General features: G+C 42.7%; 7 protein-coding genes across 10 annotated transcripts; 4 read left to right on the top strand and 3 right to left on the bottom strand.

Annotated features, from left to right (window-relative positions):
* The first annotated feature begins 749 nt into the window (after positions 1–749).
* Positions 750–1907, top strand: LOC6494490 (RNA-binding protein 42). The gene has a single exon (XM_001965877.3). It carries the CDS (start codon positions 851–853, stop codon positions 1781–1783), a length of 933 nt encoding a protein of 310 aa, XP_001965913.1. The 5' UTR covers positions 750–850; the 3' UTR covers positions 1784–1907.
* LOC6494469 (phospholipid phosphatase 5) lies at positions 1904–6961 on the bottom strand. Of its 2 annotated transcripts, none has more exons than XM_014904596.3 (4): positions 6829–6961; positions 3075–3373; positions 2592–3013; positions 1904–2504 (listed from the first exon to the last, which is right to left on the bottom strand). In XM_014904596.3, exons 2-4 carry the CDS (start codon positions 3317–3319, stop codon positions 2101–2103), a joined length of 1071 nt encoding a protein of 356 aa, XP_014760082.1. In that variant the 5' UTR covers positions 3320–3373; positions 6829–6961; the 3' UTR covers positions 1904–2100. The 2 variants fall into 2 exon arrangements, with proteins under 2 accessions (XP_014760082.1, XP_014760081.1); XM_014904595.3 differs by lacking the exon at positions 6829–6961 and adding an exon at positions 6426–6704.
* Positions 6962–6996: 35 nt separating this feature from the next.
* Positions 6997–7684, top strand: LOC6494501. The gene is made up of 2 exons (XM_001965879.4): positions 6997–7422; positions 7486–7684. Exons 1-2 carry the CDS (start codon positions 7097–7099, stop codon positions 7631–7633), a joined length of 474 nt encoding a protein of 157 aa, XP_001965915.1. The 5' UTR covers positions 6997–7096; the 3' UTR covers positions 7634–7684.
* Positions 7685–7943: 259 nt separating this feature from the next.
* Positions 7944–13260, top strand: LOC6494512 (phosphatidylinositol 4-kinase type 2-beta). Of its 3 annotated transcripts, XM_001965880.4 has the most exons (9): positions 7944–8076; positions 8259–8655; positions 8718–9306; positions 11246–11364; positions 11625–11755; positions 11816–12011; positions 12075–12841; positions 12908–12976; positions 13041–13260. In XM_001965880.4, exons 2-9 carry the CDS (start codon positions 8494–8496, stop codon positions 13042–13044), a joined length of 2037 nt encoding a protein of 678 aa, XP_001965916.2. In that variant the 5' UTR covers positions 7944–8076; positions 8259–8493; the 3' UTR covers positions 13045–13260. The 3 variants fall into 3 exon arrangements, with proteins under 3 accessions (XP_001965916.2, XP_014760083.1, XP_044571231.1); XM_014904597.3 differs by lacking the exons at positions 7944–8076; positions 8259–8655; positions 8718–9306 and adding an exon at positions 10030–10536; XM_044715296.1 differs by lacking the exons at positions 7944–8076; positions 8259–8655; positions 8718–9306 and adding an exon at positions 11128–11176.
* A 273-nt stretch (positions 13261–13533) lies between these two features.
* LOC6494458 (DNA cross-link repair protein SNM1) lies at positions 13534–16388 on the bottom strand. Its single transcript, XM_001965881.4, has 3 exons — positions 15147–16388; positions 14636–15089; positions 13534–14579 (listed from the first exon to the last, which is right to left on the bottom strand). Exons 1-3 carry the CDS (start codon positions 16292–16294, stop codon positions 13923–13925), a joined length of 2259 nt encoding a protein of 752 aa, XP_001965917.2. The 5' UTR covers positions 16295–16388; the 3' UTR covers positions 13534–13922.
* Positions 16389–16575: 187 nt separating this feature from the next.
* Positions 16576–17458, top strand: LOC6494523 (ATP synthase subunit C lysine N-methyltransferase). Its single transcript, XM_001965882.4, has 2 exons — positions 16576–16953; positions 17016–17458. The coding sequence occupies exons 1-2, from the start codon at positions 16677–16679 to the stop codon at positions 17363–17365; spliced, it is 627 nt and encodes a 208-aa protein (XP_001965918.1). The 5' UTR covers positions 16576–16676; the 3' UTR covers positions 17366–17458.
* Positions 17371–21224, bottom strand: LOC6494447 (protein O-GlcNAcase). Its single transcript, XM_001965883.4, has 7 exons — positions 20849–21224; positions 19961–20720; positions 19685–19906; positions 19129–19618; positions 18969–19066; positions 18481–18908; positions 17371–18428 (listed from the first exon to the last, which is right to left on the bottom strand). Exons 1-7 carry the CDS (start codon positions 21084–21086, stop codon positions 17605–17607), a joined length of 3060 nt encoding a protein of 1019 aa, XP_001965919.1. The 5' UTR covers positions 21087–21224; the 3' UTR covers positions 17371–17604.
* Positions 21225–21236: the final 12 nt, after the last annotated feature.

Genomic DNA, 21236 nt, shown 5'->3' on the forward strand with positions numbered 1-21236 from the left:
ATGTATTTAGTATTGAATATTGGGATGATTTTTGTTCCAGGATATCAAAGATATTTTGGTGGAGATTGAAGGTTATTAACGTCCTGATCCCAAAATATTATTTTCTACTTCCAGATCGGTTGAGAAATAGTGAAATATTCGAAAAAGTGAGAGAAACGCGCCGATCGCTTTTTTCCAAGGGGTACCATCATGATTTTGGCCAGACTTTCGATGCGGATCTACGAGGATTAGTTCCCATGAATGGTACTTCTTTTTACATATTTTTGAATGACAAAAACTGTGACGAAAGCGACAATCGTACTTTTCCAAGGGATACCATCATGATTTTGGCCAAAATTGGGGCCAAAATTTAATTTTAGGAAATTAAAGCCTCCATTGATGCAGATCCACTCGGTTTAGTTCCCTGATTCATAAATGGTAATCCGTTTTTAAATACGATTAAAAGTATTTCAGATATTTACCGAAAAGTGCGTTTTCCAAGGGGTACCATCATAATTTGGCCCAAAAATGGAGCCAAAATTTAATTTTAAGGGTCCTTTGATGCAGATCGACAGGGATTAGTTTCTTATTTATGGTTTTTCAAACGGAAACGAAAAGATTGCACTTTGCATTATGATTTATTCCAAACTCTAAACCCAACTCGTAAAATGATGATTTTTAAATTAAAAATAATTTTAAAAGAAATTCGAAAAAAAGTTTAATATTTTTAAATGAACAGTTTATTATTTAATATAATCAGTTCACAGCGATAAATATCGATATCTTTTTTCTTTCTTACTCATCTCTAAGCAACAGCTGTGCATTTCTTGTGAAAATTTGTTTTATTTGAGCATCCTTAAAAAAAACATCGATGGGCACAAAACGTCGAAATATCGAGGACGAGTTGTCCCGCTTTGAGGCGGAGATATCAAAGCCTCCTGCTCGTAATCTTTTCGTGCCCAACCAGGTGCGTCCAATCATCGCCGCCAACACCTTTAACAATGTACAGCAGAAGCTGCAGCAACACCAACCGTCAGGAAGCGGGACCAGATTGACAGTGCCGCCGCCACCGATTCCACCACCACCTACATTTATGTCAACTTTCGTTCCTACTGGCACTTCCGGCGGATCTTCCTCATCAAATTCCGCACCCAGCAAACCTTTGACCGCCACACCTGTGGTCCTCAGCAGTGCTCCAAAACTGTACCAGTGTCGTCAGTCTGTCCACGTGCCTACTGTGGCTACCGCACCGTCGATTGATATCAATGCGGTACAGTTTGATGTTACGCAAAAGCTAAAGAAACTCAAAGCGGAGAAGTCGGGTCCAAATCCTATCGCCGAGGAGGCCATCAAGGCTGCCCGAGCTTCCTCCGCGCTGCAATCGTTTCAGGCTACGGAACGTAAAAAGAAAGACCGCAAAACTGTGCGGATTGCAGGAGGTAGTGTCTGGGAGGATTCTTCACTAGCCGATTGGCCCGATGATGACTTCAGAATTTTCTGTGGCGATCTCGGAAACGATGTTAATGACGAGGTTCTTACTCGTACCTTTAATAAGTTTCCCTCATTCCAACGAGCAAGAGTGGTCCGCGACAAGCGGACAGGGAAAAGCAAAGGATTTGGCTTTGTCAGCTTTCGGGAGCCGGCCGACTTCATTCGGGCCATGAAGGAAATGGACGGGCGCTATGTGGGCAGCCGTCCCATTAAACTGCGCAAGAGCACCTGGCGCCAGAGGAGTTTGGATGTGGTCAAGAAGAAGGAACGCGAAAAGCAGGTACTGCTGCAGGCATTTAATTCGATGAACTGAATTTGGAGTACGTCGTACGTCTGTACATCTAATTGTTTAGGCTAGTTTCGGTCGCTTTGATGTAGCAAATTTTTTTTGGAACTTGCTGCCAAAGATGAGCAATAAAATTACTTTTAGCAATTGACATGATGCGATTTTTATTGAAGTATCTACTGACTAACCCTAACCGAAAAGAGTTGACCCTAAGCGCAGCGCAGCTGTGCAACAACTTGTTTAACCATTTTTAAATTGAAAATACAGCTTCAACGGCGATGACTTGTTAAGCTAATAGGATAGTAAATGGAACGCGGTTATTGACTACATAATACGTAAAGCTTTTAGTACCATTTGGATTGTTCTTTATTCTCAAGCAGTGGTCTTCGCACCTCGATGCCTCCGTTAACCTGCTCTTCGTCCTCCTCACTTGGTTTTAGTCGTTGGTATTCATTTTTTCTGTTACTGGGCCACCGAACCAACGGTTTACCAGCGTCTGGCCCAAAGATGGATGGGTAGTATTGCCTATAGCTCACATATCCCGCAAAAAGGCCAATAATGCCGCCAAATGTGACATCTTGCCAGTGGTGATGATAATCGCAGGTGCGGCTGACGGCAACCATCAATGCAATCATTAAAGGAATCACTGAAAGGCAAAGCCTCCAGGTGTGTCCGCGTCCCCGCGCATCAAAGGCGTGCAGCTTGGCGCCCACATAATACGCAATGAATCCAAAACTGGCAAAGGCGACTAGGAAGATTTATGAAAATTAAATTAATTCACATTATCATTCCTTTATCCCATACTTACACGTATATATGTATATCATATACTTACACGACGAATGTCCGCTGGGAAAGCTCTTTCTGCCCTCGTTTATCTCACTGGGAATCCCTGTACAATTAAAGTCAAGGATTGAAGCATCCCATCCCATTTCTGTATGGTTATTTAGCACCATCACCCCATCTGGAAAACAGCGATAGAAGTAGTCCGGCCTGGGTCGGCCAACTGTTATTTTAAGTAAGCTTGTTGGGATGACGTTCATGCACAACGCCAGTGTCCAGGCCCAACTTGCAGCTCTAAAGTCCCGCCTGTCTTTGGTAAATCCATAGAAGAGCAGGGTAACTAAAAAAGGAGCCACAATCACCCAAAAAAGAAGCTCTCCTCCTTTAACAAAATCCGGTCGCCGGGGATTTTTGTACAGCCACAGTTCTTCTTGATGAATTTCCCTCTTGAAAGCCGCCATTGTTTCCAGCTTGCTTTAAAAATGAGTAATATCAGTAAAAATATACTTTTTTTTTCATTTCTTATAAAACTTACAAGAAAGTGATGACGAGAAAAATTCGAAGCACAACATCCACTGCGTCACTTAGTCTCCTATTTGGGTGATTGGAGCTGGAAATCTGTTCCTTACGATTCTCGGGCTGTGCGGAGTTGCTCTCGGAATTCATAGAAAGCTCGTTGCGCCACATTTCCCTTTCGGTACGTGTAATATCCTCAGCAGAACTCTCGCTGAGGGTGCGTTTGCCGGAGCTTGTTTCTTGACCTTCCTTTCTGCTAGACATTTTGCTGCCGCACTGGGGTTTGTCGTCTATCTGGTGGTGTAGGGTACTTGTTACCTGAATTATTAAAGAGATAAGCAAACAACCGAGTCATTAAGCGTTGCACATAATGTTAAAATAAAAGCTTTTTTGACTACGATTACCAGATAAACAAATATAACAAATCTTTAGCCTTTTAATACTTCCGGGAATACTGAATCACCGTTCTGACTGCTTTGGCAGAATTATCGAGTCTACAAGTATCAAAGATAACGAATTTAAAGTAGTATTATATAAAATACTACATGTATCAAACAAATCCTTGGAGTGGCCTTTATTTGTACACGATAAATTTTAATTTTCTATTCATTTATATTTTATCTATGTTTATTACTAATACGCAGGGTTGGTTTACTTCTAAATTGTTTAAAAATGTTAAAAAATTAATAAGAGAATAGGAATATACATTTTTAAATTATTAGATGTCTATTAGATAAAGATTACAAAATATGTATATATTTAAAAATTATTACAATATTGATTGAAGAGCATTTACTTGGCGACTAGCCCCTCCTAATCACTACACATGGTACTAACGTGCAAATAATATTTATAACGATTTATCGAAAATTCTGGATCTGATATTTTTAAGTAATGTAGTTCATAGTAAAGTAGAAATTTGTAATGTACCATTAAGTCCGTGTGATATGCACCATAAGCCATTGTTGATACACATCGAATTTTATAGTTTTTTGCCTTCCCCCTCACCTATTTCTTATTATCACTTTAATGAGTCTAACCTTTCACTTATTAATAACGCTATTGTAAGTTTTGATTGGGTTTCCCTTTTTTCGGATGGCACGATTGATGATTGTTATACTAGGTTTCTGATTGCTCTTTTCAATATTATCGACAATAATGCCTCCGTTAGGGTTCGAAGGTCGTTCAAGCTGCCTTGGTATACTGAGGGTCTAAAAAACTTAAAGAATAGAAGGGATAAATTTTATAAGCGATTTCTAAAGACAGGGGAACTAATGGCTGGTGAGTTGTACCGGCAATATAAGCGGGAGTTTGAATTCCTTAATAAATTTCTATACAACCAATATATTACTGATGTTGAAGCGAGCCTCATATCCAACCCTAAAGCGTTTTGGCGGTTTGTGAATGGGAAAAAATCATCCTCTGATATACCTTCTGCCATGTCTTATGGTGGTCTGGCAGCTAACTCCGATAAGGGCATTTCTGAGCTTTTTGCGAAATATTTTGCCTCAAACCTTGAGCCGAAGGTCTCTTGGGATGAGCGGGAGGTACTTCAAAAAATTTTGCCTTTTCTTGAGGTTGGATGCTTGGACATTCTAGATTGTGACATTGTTGAGGCCTCTAGTCATTTTAATGAGTCGCATACACCTGATTTAGATGGTATCTCCCCATTCTTCATTAGGAAGTGTATTGCATCCTTAACCACACCTCTGCAACTTCTGTTCACTTTATCATTATCTTCGGGTAAGTTTGCTTCACGATGGAAAATAACCTCGATCTCGCCCATTCATAAAGGTGGCAGCAGGGCAGACGTCACTAACTATAGGCCTATCGCCAAGATATGTAATATTGCCAAGTTACTTGAGCGTATTGTCACCAAAAAGCTAACTTTTTTGATTCGTAACTTTATTTCTTACAATCAACATGGATTCCTGCCTGGGCGATCCACCACAACCAACTTAGTGGTTTTCTCTAAGCATTGCCTGGAAGCCTTTGAACGCCGATGTCAGGTTGATGCCGTTTATACGGACTTCTCTAAAGCCTTTGATAAAGTTTGCCATGCAGCCCTACTTGCTAAATTGTTCAGATTAGGTGTTCACTCCTCCATGTTAAGTTGGTTGGAGTCTTATTTGGCAGACCGACCATGCCACGTTCCCATTGGTGATGCCACCTCGAGTCCCTTTATTGCCTCATCTGGCCTCCCGCAAGGTAGTTCTTTGGGGCCGCTCCTATTCATCATTTTCATCAACGACATCTCCTCTTGCTTTCTTTATTCGGACTTTTTGTTATACGCGGATGACCTTAAAGTGTTTAAGGCCATTAGCTGCATTAGGGATAGCTATCTACTGCAGGATGATTTGCGCCGAGTCTCTTCTTGGTGCGCCCTCAATCTCCTTCCTCTAAATTTAGCTAAATGTCATTTCATTCGTTACAGTAAGAGGGCGCTAGACTTATGTACCTCCTATGCAATTGGCAACCATGACCTGCAGCTCAAGGAGGAGGTGGTTGATCTTGGCGTCCTTTTCGACTCAAATTTTAAATTTTCCAGCCATTTAGACTTTATAATGCCTAAGGCGTATGCCATGTTGGGTTTTGTGAAGCGGCACACAGACCAATTCAAGAGCCCGTACGCGAAGCTTAGTGTTTACGCCGCATTCGTCCGGTCGAGGCTGGAATATGCCTCTATTATTTGGAGCCCCGCAAATAAAATAAGTTCAAATAGAGTTGAGCGGTTGCAGAAAAAATTTTTAAAATTTGCACTTCTCCCTTTAAGGTTTGTGGATCCTCTACCCTCATATCACAGCCGGTGCCTTCTCCTCCACATATGTACACTTGAGGATCGGCGCACTGTGGCAGCTTTAACTTTCATTAATAACTTAGTAATTAGCAGCATTGATTGCCCCATGTTATTGGAGCTTATAAACTTCAATGTGCCCCAGAGGGATCTTCGCTCGTTTGCTCCCTTTCGGATTGCTTGTCGTAGGGCCAATTACCTTTTGAATGAGCCTATTGATAGAGCATTATCATTTTTTAATACTTTGCCGCCTAGCCTCCGAACTAAGTGGGGCTCAGATAAACAAGCGTTTAGGGTCTCATTGGTTAGGCATTTCTTAAGTAGCATGTAAGATAGATTGTATAGTAGCCATGTAAGATTCAAATAATCAATGGCGAAAGAGAGAAATAAATTGTTCGAAACCATCCGATTTCCGCGATAAGGTACACACTTGGCGTTACTTCGCGTCAATGTTTGTCATCAAAAGCACGGTTACGTGTTAACCCAAACAGACGTAATATATGGATGCAATGGTCCGACGCGCAGAGTTCTATTAGTTGCCACCATAAATAATATTAACTGACTGATCAGGCGCACCTGTTGTTTAGCCTCCCCACTGTTAATGCTGCCGTTACTGCGGTGGCGGATACGTAAATCCGATGGATAGCTCTCGTCAAGCATTATCTGGAGATCCCCTACGATACTATGAATCGACTTTGGATTTATTTGCAGTGGTGTCCACTTGTTGACAAATCCGAAAGCTGCTTGGACCGAGTGTGCCGCGATTTGAACTGGCTCGGGAATGCTAATTGCTAGGGTTTTTATAAACTTTCTCTAATCTGGCGACAGCATCGTAAAACCAAAAACCAAACAGTGAAAAACCCTCCCTCTCGCGCTCTTCTTGGCAAACAACAACAATGATGATGCGACAGCTGTTTGCCGATTTGCTTAAACGGTTTCAATGAGTATTGTGGCCATTGAAAAGGCTTGGTAAGTTTACCTGTTAATTAAGCATGATCGTGGCGGCAACTGTGCTTTGTCATAACATACTATACTTGTCCACGCGACAAAACACTACATTTTACAAAGTTTTCATACTCTACGCGCTCAGCTGATTTTAAATACCTGGAGATGGGGAGGACTCGATAACTCTTGCTTCCAGGTCATCGGAAATGTCCACTCGCTGTGGTAGATTTTGTTGTTGGGACATCATATGATTAAAATTTTTCCTGTGCTGAGTTGTGGGAGTAAATAAAAATAGAGTCCAAATGACTGCCGGAAAGAGTGAAAAGGAGGCTGCAGGACAGCTACTGGATGCATTGTACCTAGACATGTTTCACCTGATTGAAGAGCACACCCAATGTCGCGTTAACCTGGAAAGGTCCAACGCTAGTGGAGCTATTCTGCTGGCTCGGACTAGATTTCAACACGGAGGCAGTAACTCCGTCTCCACGGCGCAGATACCCACGGAGAATAGCTCCGAGTTTAATGCCCTGTGCCGTATAGTGGACTCGGCGGACGGAAACGGGATTAGCGTGCAGCGACAGGCAGTGGACAAGAACAACGGCTTCGTGGAGCCCCTTAATTGGTTCTCGTAAGTAAAGATATCACGCAAAATGGGTCAAGTTGATAAGTCACTTATGAACCTTTTTTATAGAGTTTTACCACCGATGAGTTTACGGAATGCTGCAACTAAATTTAAGGATTGCATCGAGCTGGTGGCAGAGAGCACAAACCTTCAACGGCAGCTGGGAGAAGTTCTTGGATGGATCGCTAAGCTACGGCAGAGTCCGGTGCTGCAATAATTATTGTAACACACTTCATACATTGTTAAGAATAAAGTAGACTTGAAACTACTCCTTATTGTTTATTTTTAAAATATAATTTAAATATTACATATGCACGAATTATATGTTGAGAAATGAATGGGGGCCTTCATATAAATAGAATTACAAAAAACGTTTCAATCCAAACAATCCGTACCCTATAAAATCGTTCAACAAAACTCACTAGGATATATTATTATGATATGATAATGAAGAACATTCCACGCATAAGGGTTAAAGTTCTTATATGAGCAATGAGTACTGCCACTTGGTTGGCCGCCAAGAACCCGTAAGTGGACAGGGCCGCGAATTCTATTCGTCAGCTGTTTGTTTGTCAAGCCAACGAATTTTTGCTTCGTCGTGTTCTTGGCGAAAATCTAATTCGGACGCGTAATTCAGTTGTTATTGGCGTGGAGTAGCTGGTGAGTAGACTTGTTTGTTTTATATCCATTCGCAATAGAATCTCTGACACAGTTGTACAATTTATTTGAAACGTATTGAAAGATGGCAGTAGCAAAGTGCCCGAATCAAAAATCAATAATTGCCATGCGAATACAAAAACAAAATTGAAACAATTAACAAGTAATGAAATATTGAATTACAGCCGAATAATAGAAGCATATTGTCAAAGAACATGCGAGCGGGGCGGTGGAACAAAGGCAAGCGCAGATAACAGATAACAGCGACGCCCAAAAAGTGACAAACGACGGCAGCGCAAGAAGAAGCAGAAGAAAGCCACAGCAACAAAACCAGCTAGGGAACCCACTCCCAGGCTACACCACACATACTCACACATCCAGAAACCAACAAGCCACACGTGCCTGCGATCCACTTTGGCCATGAGCAGCGCACGGGATCAGGATCAAGAAGATCCCCCGCTGCTGCAGCTCGAGGATGAGGTGGATCTCATCGGAGACTTTGTCAAGGAGCAAGCGCCGCCGTTAGCTCCGCTCCTCAATGGCTTCGATTCGAGCTCTAACCAAATGACCACGAAAGTGGAGGTGAGTGTGTAGATCCTCTTATTCAAATGCCACATATAACCACCATACGGTTTTCCTAACAGATAAACACGATTGGAATTGGAAAACGCAAGCAAAAGAGGCGGGTTAAAAAGAGTCGCCAGCCCCTGCTCTTGTCAATGGACGATGATGACGAGGAGGAGGATGATGAGGAAGACGTATTGGTGGTTAACCAAAGGAAAACCAATGGGCTGCCTCACGCTGAAGACGCTGGAGGGGATGCTGGGCATCAGACACCACAGCTGGATCGATTGGTACTCCTACATGATGACATTACGAACACAGACGACGACGACGATGGCAGCGACTGCGAGGAGGTAGTTCTGTTAAAAAAGGGCGACCAACAGCAGCCACAGGTGGTTAGTCACATCGCAAACGTTAAAGCGACAACATCGACGGCTGCATCGCCTCTAAAAAACGCATCGCACATCCGTCACCCGCACGACGAGGCCGACGACATTTGTTTAGTGCCAGAAATCGACTTTGAGGGCATGTCCACAGACGCTGGCAGCGATAATCGGGAGTCGCAACCACTTCTGGGCAGTACCAGCCACGGCAGCCGTATTAGCGATCTGCTTGGCGGCCTGGGACGCGGCCACGATCATGTGGCTCCCGTTTCGAACACGTTCGGAGGTGAGTGTGCATCACAATCTGCAGAAAAAAGGGGCGGAAAAGTCTCTGAAGTCGTACAAGTTGCCATCTGTGGGGCTTCCATCTCTGAGTTTTCCCCCATCCATTTCGCATTCATCCTTCATACAAACTTGATTAGGTGACTATGCTTGTGACTCCTTGTCGCGGCTTCAATTAGAATTGTTCCATTTTATTTTTACAAAAATGAAGTGATTCTCCGCTCAACAATTGGATTAATGTACGGGGTTTTATTATTTACTGCATATTTCTTTGACAAAGAGCTTACTCACATAAGCTTATCGGTTCTGGCGCTTAAATGGGAATGTGGTTTTTCTGTCTTGAATATAGTTTATAGAATTATAAAAAAGTGTAATAGGTTTTTGAAAGTTTTTCTTTCAAAATGTTAAAAATAATCAAAATATTTACATCACATAACTGACTCACCTCAATCGAAATTAATTTTGTGATGAGTAATCCTCGGTCATCTGATTGCATTTCGTTTTTCAACCACTTATTACGTGGAGATACAAGCTCGAGATGCTAATTTTGTTAGTGAATATAATTATAACTATCTAAAGAGTATTCTCTTTTCGGTTAATGACTCGCCCCATCTACTATTTTGTAGATAAGGTTAACAGACGTATTTGAATTTTACTACCCAGTTATAAATATAATGCTAGCTCACTGTTAATCTCTTGATATCAACCATGTCGTCTCTGCCCTATTTTTCAAAATATTTCCGACTAGCCTGCGCCCTTACGGTTGCAAAAAACAAACAAAAATTAGAAAATATTAATGTTGGTGCACCAGCATCCAAATTCCAAGCGAAGCAAATTGCGTGTTTTTAAAGATGGACCTTGTTCTGCTGGCAACCGTTGCCGACTGGACATAGCGATACAGCGATGGCCAAGCCAACTCTTGAACAATCCCCAAAGCCAACTCACGAGCCTCCATCCCTGGACAATAAGATCCAGAAAGTCCAAGATCTACCTACGACCAGTCACAATGCGATGCAAAGCCGCAGCTCGGTGGAGTCGGACTCGGTTCCGTATGCCTGCCACTGCTGTGAGGGCAAGTGCCAGGTGGAGGAGAAGGACTTTCTCGAGTCGGAAACGGAGGAGCCGCCACTCTTGGTGAATTCGCCGTCAATGGCGCGTGACTCGAATGACACAGTCACCGTCAGAATAACGCGTCCTCGCTGCCAATGCGCCAACTGTCCGTTGAAAAACCTGTGTGAGTGGCCCTTATCGAAACGCTTTGGTTATGCTAATTGCGACCTGCTTCTGCATTATCAGCACCCAAAACAGCCGTCCCACCTGGGCGACTCTTGAACACTTCAAGTAGTTTAATTACCAACTGCCTTCATGTCGCGTTTGTCGAACTGCAGTCGGGAGAACATAGTTCAGGAGGTGTTTACCATTTTCCAGGATTACCAGACCGAGTTTAACGATAACTTTGACTTCATAGGTACATTTGGGTAGTTTATTATGCTTCATTGCACAATTTGGTTCGTTCTGGAACAAACATTGATTTTATATGGTTGGCAGTGAAAATGAAAAAGAATTAGTACATATATTGTACAAATCCGAAACCCATTCACTCATAGGCTTGAAGGTTGAGCTAAGTATAGTGGGCACTAGCCATATGCTTTTCCTTCATCATGTTCATTTTGTCTATTTTTAACCGACAGCTGGCACGCTAAAACGACTCATTAAAGTCACTTACTTGGCTATCCATGGGTGAATTAATAAATAATACAGAATGTAGGTAATTTTAAAGCGAAAGAAACCAATCCGAATGAGAATCTCTTAGTCTGCCTCGAGAAACGGTCTTTAAGTCATGCGAATTTTTATTCTTCGCACAAACTATATAAGTATTTTAGTGAATTTATTTAATATATATATTTAATTATTTTGGTTTTTACAATCTTTATGGTTTTCAGATGATCCACTCTTTTCGGAAATGGTGGCCAAGGCGGAAGGAGCCATCGAGCAGGGTGTGCTGCCAGAGCGTATTTATCAGGGTAGTAGTGGTTCCTATTTCGTCAAGGATACCTCAAACGTAAGTTGAATTGGATTTCATGGACCTTGAATTGAATTATGGTTGCGCGTTGATTAAGTGGGGGGCAGAGAGCCCTGGCCCTCCATTTTATTATTTTTTGCTCTGTTGGGCAGCGCACACATAAAGATTCAGGCAATCGGGGAAGTCGTGCACTGAAGCCAGCTTGCAGGACTTTTGGTTTGTTCCTGAGACAGCCTAGCTTAAGCTTAAATATATGCTAGACCTCAATTGATGTAACTAACCCATGTTCCCTAATTTAGCATTGCTTGGCCGTTTTCAAGCCGAAAGATGAGGAACCCTACGGCAGACTTAATCCAAAATGGACCAAATGGATGCACAAACTGTGCTGCCCCTGTTGCTTTGGCCGCGCCTGTCTGATTCCAAATCAAGGGTAATATATTATTAAATTATTTAAACCCTGCGATGAATACAATCTTTAAATTATGTACAGGTACCTTTCCGAAGCAGGGGCGAGCTTGGTGGATCGCAAGCTCAATTTAAATGTAGTGCCAAAGACGCGAGTGGTGCGACTGGTGGCAGAGAGCTTCAACTACGCCCGCATCGATCGCCAGAAAGCCAAGCTGAAGAAGCGTATAAAGGAACACTATCCTTCAGCGCACTTCAATCGAATGAGCTTACCCCTAAAGGTATCATTTTTTTCGACCTACAATCATCAGATAAATGCCTAAATGCCTATCGATTTGTTGCAGACCGGATCCTTTCAAACGTTTGTGGAAGGATACAAAGATGCGGACTATTGGCTGAGACGTTTCGAAAGCGAACCACTCCCAGAGTCAGTGAATACAGCCTTTCAATTACAATTCGAGCGCCTGGTTGTCCTGGACTATATTATCCGCAACACAGATAGGGGAAACGATAACTGGCTGATTAAATATGTAGCACCCAAGATTTCAGCCAAGGTGGAAGGCACAGGGGGCAAGTCAATGCGTGGAGTGGTGAATCCAAAGATGCCGGGTCATCCTATAGGTTCAGGGGAAAACCAATCAGACCCGCAATCTCAAGTCGAAAGGAAAAACAAGGGAGTGGGAACCGAAAAGGATAGCAGCAGCGTAACCAGCAGCGAAGATGAACCCTCCAAATTAGATCCCGCCTGGAACGTAGTGAACTCGGCCTTCATTCGGATAGCTGCCATCGATAACGGCTTGGCGTTCCCTTTTAAGCATCCAGACTCATGGCGAGCATATCCGTATCACTGGGCCTGGCTTCCGCAGGCGAAAATTCCATTTAGTGAGGATATAAAGAAGCACGTTTTGCCGCAACTTTCGGATATGAATTTCGTTGAAGAAATTTGCACGGATCTATTATATCTATTTCAGCAGGATCGCGGCTTCGACAAACGCCTATTCGAGCGTCAAATGTCTGTAATGCGTGGTCAGATCCTCAACCTCACACAAGCACTGCGGGATGGCAAGTCCCCGGTGCAGCTGGTCCAAATGCCGGCCGTAATTGTGGAGCGGTATGTATTGATTAGAAGTTACACTGATTTCAGAATATACTCAGCTAATTATTTATTATTTGACAGGTCTAGCGGCAATCGATTCTTTTCATTTACGCAGCGCTTCCAGAATAAGAGTCCCTTTTTCTCCTGGTGGTGAGTGCTTTAATTCAAACATAACAAAAACATTTTTACTGAAACCTGATTTTATTTTTTCCAGCTAATTGAAGCGGAGTACCTTGCTAACCCCACCAAAAACCAAATCGGGCAGCTCTATAAAGGAGCTTGTGTCTCATTATCTTCGTGTCTATGCGCTTTATTGTTGTCTAGTTTATCCCCATAACGTGATCAGTTGCAGCGGGCAAGAAACCATGATTTATATATTTTGTTGAATCTGTTAGATTTCTTTTGGCGAAATAAGCACTGATTTATTTAGATTATGTACATGTTTATGGTTTTCACCAATATTTAGAATGTTGATATAAATTTACAGAAAATTCCTTGTTTCTTTGAGTGTTTCCACAGTTATTAGTTATGCATAGAGTATAAAATTCTGAAAAGTTCTGTGTACAGATAAAAACAAAAGCTCAGTGCTGTTATGGGCCACATCGTTTAAGTTTTGTACATCAAACATATCAGTAAAGAAATCAAAACTCATTAACATTCTCTAGCATACAAATGCCTCTTTGAATTTTATAACACAATTCATGGAGTAAAAGTCTATTGTTATTTGTATTTATACACATTTAGTTGTTTCCTCACATACACTAATTTAATTTATTGTAGAAGTTACGGAGCATCCGGCACACCGAACTAGTTGGCGTTAAGGAATACGTGTAAGACAGCCCTATTCATCAAATTATAAATGAAAATATATATAATATATATTAAACTGTGTGTATATATCAAAAACATTGTATTAACATGAAAGAACAGAAATGGATATGCGAAACAAAAACTTAGTCTTTTATCAATTTTTTCACAGCTCAACTGAAGACATGCACAATCCTAAGCATTTTAAAAACATTTTTCTTAAAACTACTGTTACAGTTAAATTCTTAGCACTAGGTAGTAACATAGAATTAGACAACAATGGGTAATGCTATGAGTACGAGAGCCAATCATCGGAGGCGTCCGATGTTAACCTTCTGACAATTGCTGGCTCTTTGGCGCTGTCTTTCATTTTGATTGCCTCTTTGCTATCTTCTGTGCGGGTTGTAATAACACCTTTGTTATTTGTACCCCGGGTTTCAGATAAATGCACTTTTTCTGGGATAGGGCAAGCTCCAATATTTGTGTTTTCAGATACACTTGATTTTATAGACACAATAGACACGCACTCCATTGAATCCTCCTCACCGTGATCTGAACAGCTTTCTTTCAATGGACTTAGCATCATCTCAGAGGCGGATGCATTTGGGACAGTTCGTTTAGGTGTGGTAAGGAATGTGGATATAGACCGCTGAAACCCTGTGCTTAACATCGAGGCCGGACCTTGGTACTGATACCATATTTTGGGCACATCTCCTGTGACGAACAGATCGCGACCAACGGGTACAGTACTGATGACTCGCTTGGGTTTCAGAAAGCGTACGAAACGTTCTAATTCTTTGTAACTGGAATGCTCCGAGTATTCAATGCCAATCGTGCTGATCTTTTTCCCAAAGGAAGGCTTACTGTTTTTCTCCCAGCCACTTGGTCTTATTCCCAGCAACATATCGTATTGGTCTTCAAATTGACTAAAGTATTCAACCAGGCTCTAAAATAAAAGAAATGTATGAATTTAGAAAATAAAATATTCGTATTAAGACTAACCGGGTAACTGATTTTTCCCATGGGTATAACATGTAAGTTGGCTTTAGTCGGATCATCTGTAAGTACAACCTGCAAATCATCCCAACCCAGGCAACTGATAGCATCGCTACGGCTTGATTCTGTCCATACTTTCAGCGAAAAAGCCTCAGCAAGGGCTAGCCAGATCTTCTCCTTGCCGATAACATAGGAGCCGCATACAATCAGTATTCGTTTGAAAGGATTTTTCTCTATAAAAGCGCCAACCAAGTGCAACGCTCGATCAACACTCTCCGATTGGTGGCAAAAATTATAGTTTTTGTTTAAATACGTTGTATCCAAATAAAGCAGGTCGATATTGGTGTTGTTCCAAAAAAGAGGCAACGACTCCATTTCAGAGCAGGCACGAAAATCTCCAGTGTGCAGAATACATTCTCCAGAACTTAGCTTGAAAAAGAACATGACGGCTCCTGGGCAACTGAAATATTGTAAATAATTGTAGTGTTTACATACTGCTGCTAAAGATTACACTTACTGATTGGCTTCTATGGCAGTCACTTCCACATTATCAACCATTACAGTTTCATCCACATCTATTTCATGGATATATTTCTCATCGACTTTTATGAAGAGCCTCACAAGCCGCGCTGTTATGGGACTCATATAGAGGGGATGGGAGAACTTTTTCGTTAGACCAATATAGTGATCCGCATGGTAATGGGTAAGGAAGTAGTGCGTCACTCCAGCCACATCGCCAAACTGAAATCCATCCACACAGAACGTCGTTCCTTCGACTACTTTGTAAGGGGGACATGGTTTCGGCTTTCTTTGCTTTGAGTTTGTGGCGGGAGGGGTTGTTGGCTTCTTAATTCGTTTTGAGTTAGTGGACGGAGGAGTTTTTGGTTTTTTAATTTCTTTTGTTTTCCGGCTGGGGGTACTTCTTAGTAATCCTTGACCTATGTCTGGACTAGACACATTGCTGCCCATGCCCAGCAATGACATGGACCTATTGCTACCTTCTGGACTAGTAGGCTTTGACGAGGCGGAATTTGTTTTTTGATCCGAAATTGCAACTTGTTTTGATGCTTTCACTGGGCTAGGCGTTCTTTCCTCCTCCTTGATCGTCCGTTCGTCATCGTCCTCTGAGCATAGATCTATAACATCTAGTTCTGAGAGGTTCTCCTTGCCCTTTGCAGATCTTAATGGTTGTACTCGCTTCTGTGGGGGTTTGTGATCACTCCAAGTCGAGGTTGTGGAAGATGTTGTGGTTGAATCGTCGAACAGCCGCTTGCGTCCTTTGGCACCTGCAGGTTCTTTCCGTTTGACAACTGGTGGGGAAATCTTCTTAGAGGACGAAATAGGAGGAAGTGGGGTTTCCACTTTGTAGTTCTTAGAGGCGCTTTTAAAAAAGGCATCAATGCGCATCTGGCCGGGCAATGGCGTTTTTTTGGAGGAACGCTTTACCGTGCTGGTGACAGTGACTACACCAAGGTTTCCCTCTTGTTTCTTGGATTTCCTCGCTGTTGTGGCCGCACGGCTTTTTCGCGGGCTTTTCTTCTCCGGTGTGCGATGTCCATTGTCTTCCGTTGGTTTAGTCTTATCCGTTTCTATTCTTAAACTTATTTCTGCAGTAGCTTGAAGTTCTGAAAATGTTTTTAAACGAATTTTTCCAACGTTGGACATCTTTCGTAAACAATAATCACGAAATAGCAGGACAAGAAGAAAGAACGAAATAAATAAAAGGTTAGAGTGGCCAGAGCCTGTTTTTTAAAATTCTGACGTTCAGGGGAATCTACCATTTAGAGGCCACAAAATGTTGGCAAAATAATCTGAACCTTAGTAAAATTGGAACGTTATTGCGGAAAGGAATTGTGTATTATTGTGATTGGTTATTAGGAATTGTGTGTTAAACTTATTAAATAATTTATAAAGTAAAACTCATCTTTAAAACATTTATTTTTATAAAATATTAACAGTCGATTTTTCTAACGGTGTAAAAGTTATTATACCATCACGAACCCTACGGCCACACTTTACGAAGCAGTCGTTGCCTTTTCCAATTGGAATGGATATCCTGAACGAAAATGTTTCGAAAACATCCTCAAAAATATCGAAGCCTGGCATGTCAATCGGTGGAAAGGTCCTGATTGCTGCTACCGGAGGTGTAGGCCTGGGACTGTCCATTGTGTGCGCCTCATTTGTCGCCCCTGCATTCAGGCGGATTTGTTTGCCTTACGTGCCGGCCACTACTGAACAAATTCAAAATGTGCTCAGCTTCTTGCCAAAAAATACCAGTGGAAAATTGCTGGATATTGGTTCAGGCGACGGTCGTATCGTAGTTGGTAAGTTTTCTGTCCCAAGGGATGTACAAACCATCCATACTTACTTATGTAATCCCCCATAGCGGCCGCGCAACACAACAAGGCTCTCAAGACCGACGGCGTGGAACTGAATCCCTGGCTAGTCTACTATTCCCGCCTGGCAGCACTGCGCAATGGAGTATCCAAGCAGACGAGCTTTTTTAAGAGGGACCTCTGGAAATTTAACATCAAAGACTACAACTACGTTGTTATTTTCGGAGTCGAGCAAATGATGCAGGATCTGGAGCAAAAGCTCATCGCCGAATGTCCACAGGATACCCAGATAATTGCTTGCCGGTTTCCCCTGCCAAACGTGGAACATTTAAAGATTATAGAGGATGGGGTCAACACCGTTTGGTTCTATAAACTGGATAAAAGCAACGCAAACAGTTAGCAGACTTTGTTTATTAAATACGATAGTTTTATTGTTTTCACACTGAGAAAACAACTTTTAATATAAAATCTAGAAGGGTATCAAAGGACTGGACATCAGAACGTACACTTTTTTCTTACAAAAATACAAAAAGGACGAGACAAGTTGAGAATGTGGAGTGGCTAGTCTGAATATAAAAGACAAAGGAACAATACATATTTAGGCAATGAAATTTTCTCGGCAAAAAATCTCGGCCAGGGCTAAAAGCGTCGACCCATATAAATGCACTTGGTTGCCTCATCGCGATAAATATCTACGAATCCGATCCGAGAGTAAAAAGCCACTTGCCTGGCATCAAGCTCAGGGATGCACACGTGAATACCGAAGCAGCCGTTTGCGCGTAGAGCGGCCAACAGAACGGTTAACAGACGCTTCATAATACCAGCATCGTGTTCTTCCACCTCTCGCAACGTTGCTGCTTTCAGAACCGCTGGGAACGAGCCACTCACTTCCGCAGGGCACTGTTCCAAAGCCTCGCTACTTCTATGGAACTGCTCAACGAATTGGATCACGAATGGTTTCAGATGTTCTTCGCTTTCTTGAAGGCACAAATCCTTGGGGTACTTTTCCCGGAGCTCCGTGTACCAACACAGATCCAGGTTGCGCTGAAATATATTCACATCCAGAGCTGCACAGACGTAGCCCACAATGCTATTGTTCTCGTCATAAGCCACGAAGCATAGCTCTGGACAAAGGGTGAGATGAGCACCCACTATTGCATCGGCCACGATATTGGACACGGGTATTGGAAGCGGGAACGTAATGTGGTTGGTCGCATCCACCTTCTGCTGCCACTGCAGGTACGAACGGGTGCACACGTCGTTGACGTTTTGTTCATCCATATTGCAATAGGGCCGAAGAAGATAGTAGTTAGCCCTGGGCTTTTCAGGAAGCTTGAACACAAACAGATCGTTGCCAGAGTCCACGGGCATTAAGCGCTGCAGGTCTGCAATAAGCCCGCCCCGAAACACCCACGGCTCCTGATCACCAGACATAAAGGCTTCCTTCCAACCTTTGCTGAACCCTGAAAAGAAGACTGTTAGACACTTGCTCTGTACACATAGACCATAACTTACATGTGTAGCTGCCCTCTGTGTAAGAGGACATATTTTGAGGAAACTGGCCGAGTGCTAGCCATTTGACATAGCAGTTGAGCAATGAAAGAGCGCAGGAGATGTCCCACACGTATGAGTATAGTTCATGGCAAATCTCTTTGTTTTCACAATTGGCAATCTTAATCAGCAGCTCTAACACTCTGGTGCAGAGACCGTCGAACTTCTCGCAACGTTGAAGCCACTCACTGACCTCCGGCTTTGTGCCTTTATTTGCATCACCCCCCGCGGAACGCTCTTGCAGGATCACGTTCGCATTAGACTTGAGCCAATTAAACTCCACCAGTAGTTTCAAGCCACGGCTGCCGTGCTCGAAGGGCAGGTAGAAGAGATCACAAAGCAGACCCAGATCATCGATCGTTATTTTTGAATCGAAACCTACCAAGGTTTTGCTAAAATAATGCAGGTTGTTAACTTAATCCTCGTATAATTTTTTGGGTAAATGGGCTTACTCGTTCTCATTTTCCTGGGGGGAATCTAATATTTCGATTTCTTCTCGCATCTCTGCATTGGAAATCGGTGATGATGTGCCACTCTCCACATGCATGATCTTTAAAACAATAATGTAGATATTGTACTTATAGTAATTAGGCTTTCTAATGCACTACTTACATGAACATCGTTCACCGATTCCATAAGCACATCGTCGGCAACCAACTTGGTCACCTCGTCTTGCTCTCTGGGAGAGACCTGCGATGCTATGCTACTACTGCATTCCATAGGTTCATTGACACCGGCACTTAGCGGGCTCAGACTGGAGTCATCCAACATGGTGTCTACACTGAGACTTGCGACTGGTTCCGGTTTCTCATCGCTATCATCCGCTTGGTCTACTTTTTCTGAATCGCTCTTCTGCTCCTCTTTATCATCTTCCTCAAATAACTCGTTACCTAGGTCTAGCTCTACGGAAGCCTCAACGCTTCTAGTTTCCATAATAGGGACTGGTACAATGGATATGGGTATTTTCTTGGGCAGTTCAATATTGCAGGCAGCTGTTGTTGGAATGGGATTAATAATCTCTTCGAATGTGACCACTTTAGTGGGCGAAACCAGAGAGTTCATCACCGGATTGGAAATGGGGGTTATTGTTGAGGTAACAGTGCTAAAATATGCAGAAGTCGATTAAAAACTAACCGAAAAATGTTCATATTTAAGAATATCTAAATACCAAACATCCGCTAAAGCCTGCAGTTGAGTGGTGTTGACTTCCGGCACAGTCCGTGTGTTTGTCGACGTGGTTGTTGTGGTGGTGAGACTCATGCAGGTGTTAATGCTGGGTATGATGGGAATGATGGGCATGACCATTTGCACTTGCGGCTGAGGTTTTGTGATAGGACCCCAGGCCTCTTTTTCCGTAAAGAATTCCGGCAGCCAATCAGCGATTGCATTTCTAAAAAGTATTTTAAATAAGGCTTTGAATTGTAAGGAAATAGATAAGACTTACTTCAAAGCTACACGTGGATGGTAAACGTTTTTCGAGAGAAATTCCGTCGGCATTTCTTCTTCGTTTTCAGTCTCTAATTTTATATCCGCACTAATCGAGCTGTCCATTTTCGAGTCCACGCTGCAGCGCGACCAAAAGGCTAACGTGTGGATGGCTATAAAGTTGCCATTAAACTCGCAGTTCGGATTGGTCATCACTCCGCGCAAATGGGGTATCAGCTCAGGTGATCGTCCTACGTAAGGTCCGAGAAAAATACGCTTCTGGTCGTAATCATTCGCATGCAGGTTGTCCCAGATGCACGGTGGTCGGCGAAGTACCTCCGTGATTTCCTGAATAGATTCAATGGAAATAGTCTTGGATATCACCTTGTCGCCTGTCCAAAGTATATCGATTTCGTTGTTTAGTTTCGAGCCCAGGGTGTTGAGGTACTCCGACTCTTGGACCGTGGGCACTGCCCTCGATGCGCAATACTGGGTGGGACAGAAGAGAAACTTGGGCCTGCCCAGATGGGCATAGATCTCGTTAGTCACAGAAACCTGAGCGTTGGCAAATGTTTGAAACACCTCCTTGTCTGCCTTGGAAAGCTCCGATTCAATATCGTCAAACAGCAGGGCGTAGGCTTCGCAGCCGAATTGCGAAACCTGATCTAGTTTCCTCTTCAACGTGGAGATTTCCTTTTGGTTACTGTACGTCATGTCCAAGCCAGGCGAAAGGGCATAGTAGAAGACAATACCTGCATCCTTGGCAGCCGTGATTAGACCTGTAAAAAAAAAAAAAATTAATTACTTAAGATAAACCCGAAATCTCCACCAGTCTCATTAAAATTTTCGCCATCGCTCTCATTTTTTAGGTTGAGTTCCAATGTACAATATTTTCTTCATCGCTTACTCGACAAGTGGTCCGCCTCCTCTACCGTGTACATCTCTCTCCAGTATGCCCGGTGCTTGTAGTCGTCCTTCGGGGCGTACATGTACGAGTCCATGCCCATCGACTTGAGTTTTCGAAACAGATCTTTGCGCTGCTCCGTTGTCCAGGGCCGGCCATAGAAACCTTCAATCACGCCGCAGATAAAACTCCGCTCTCCATCCTGCTGGTTATTAATTTTGGTACCCTCCACATCTTCCATTTTTCTTGACCGGCGCAATATTAGCGCAAGAAGTTTTGTGCAAAAAAACACAAAGATATTTTCCAAACGGAGACCGGATAGCCGACCTTCTTATACCTTTTCCAACACTGGTTGAATTTGCACATTATTCAATACTACTTTGAGCGTAGG

Source organism: Drosophila ananassae, chromosome 2L (assembly GCF_017639315.1).
Source record: "Drosophila ananassae strain 14024-0371.13 chromosome 2L, ASM1763931v2, whole genome shotgun sequence".
Taxonomy (NCBI): domain Eukaryota; kingdom Metazoa; phylum Arthropoda; class Insecta; order Diptera; family Drosophilidae; genus Drosophila; species Drosophila ananassae.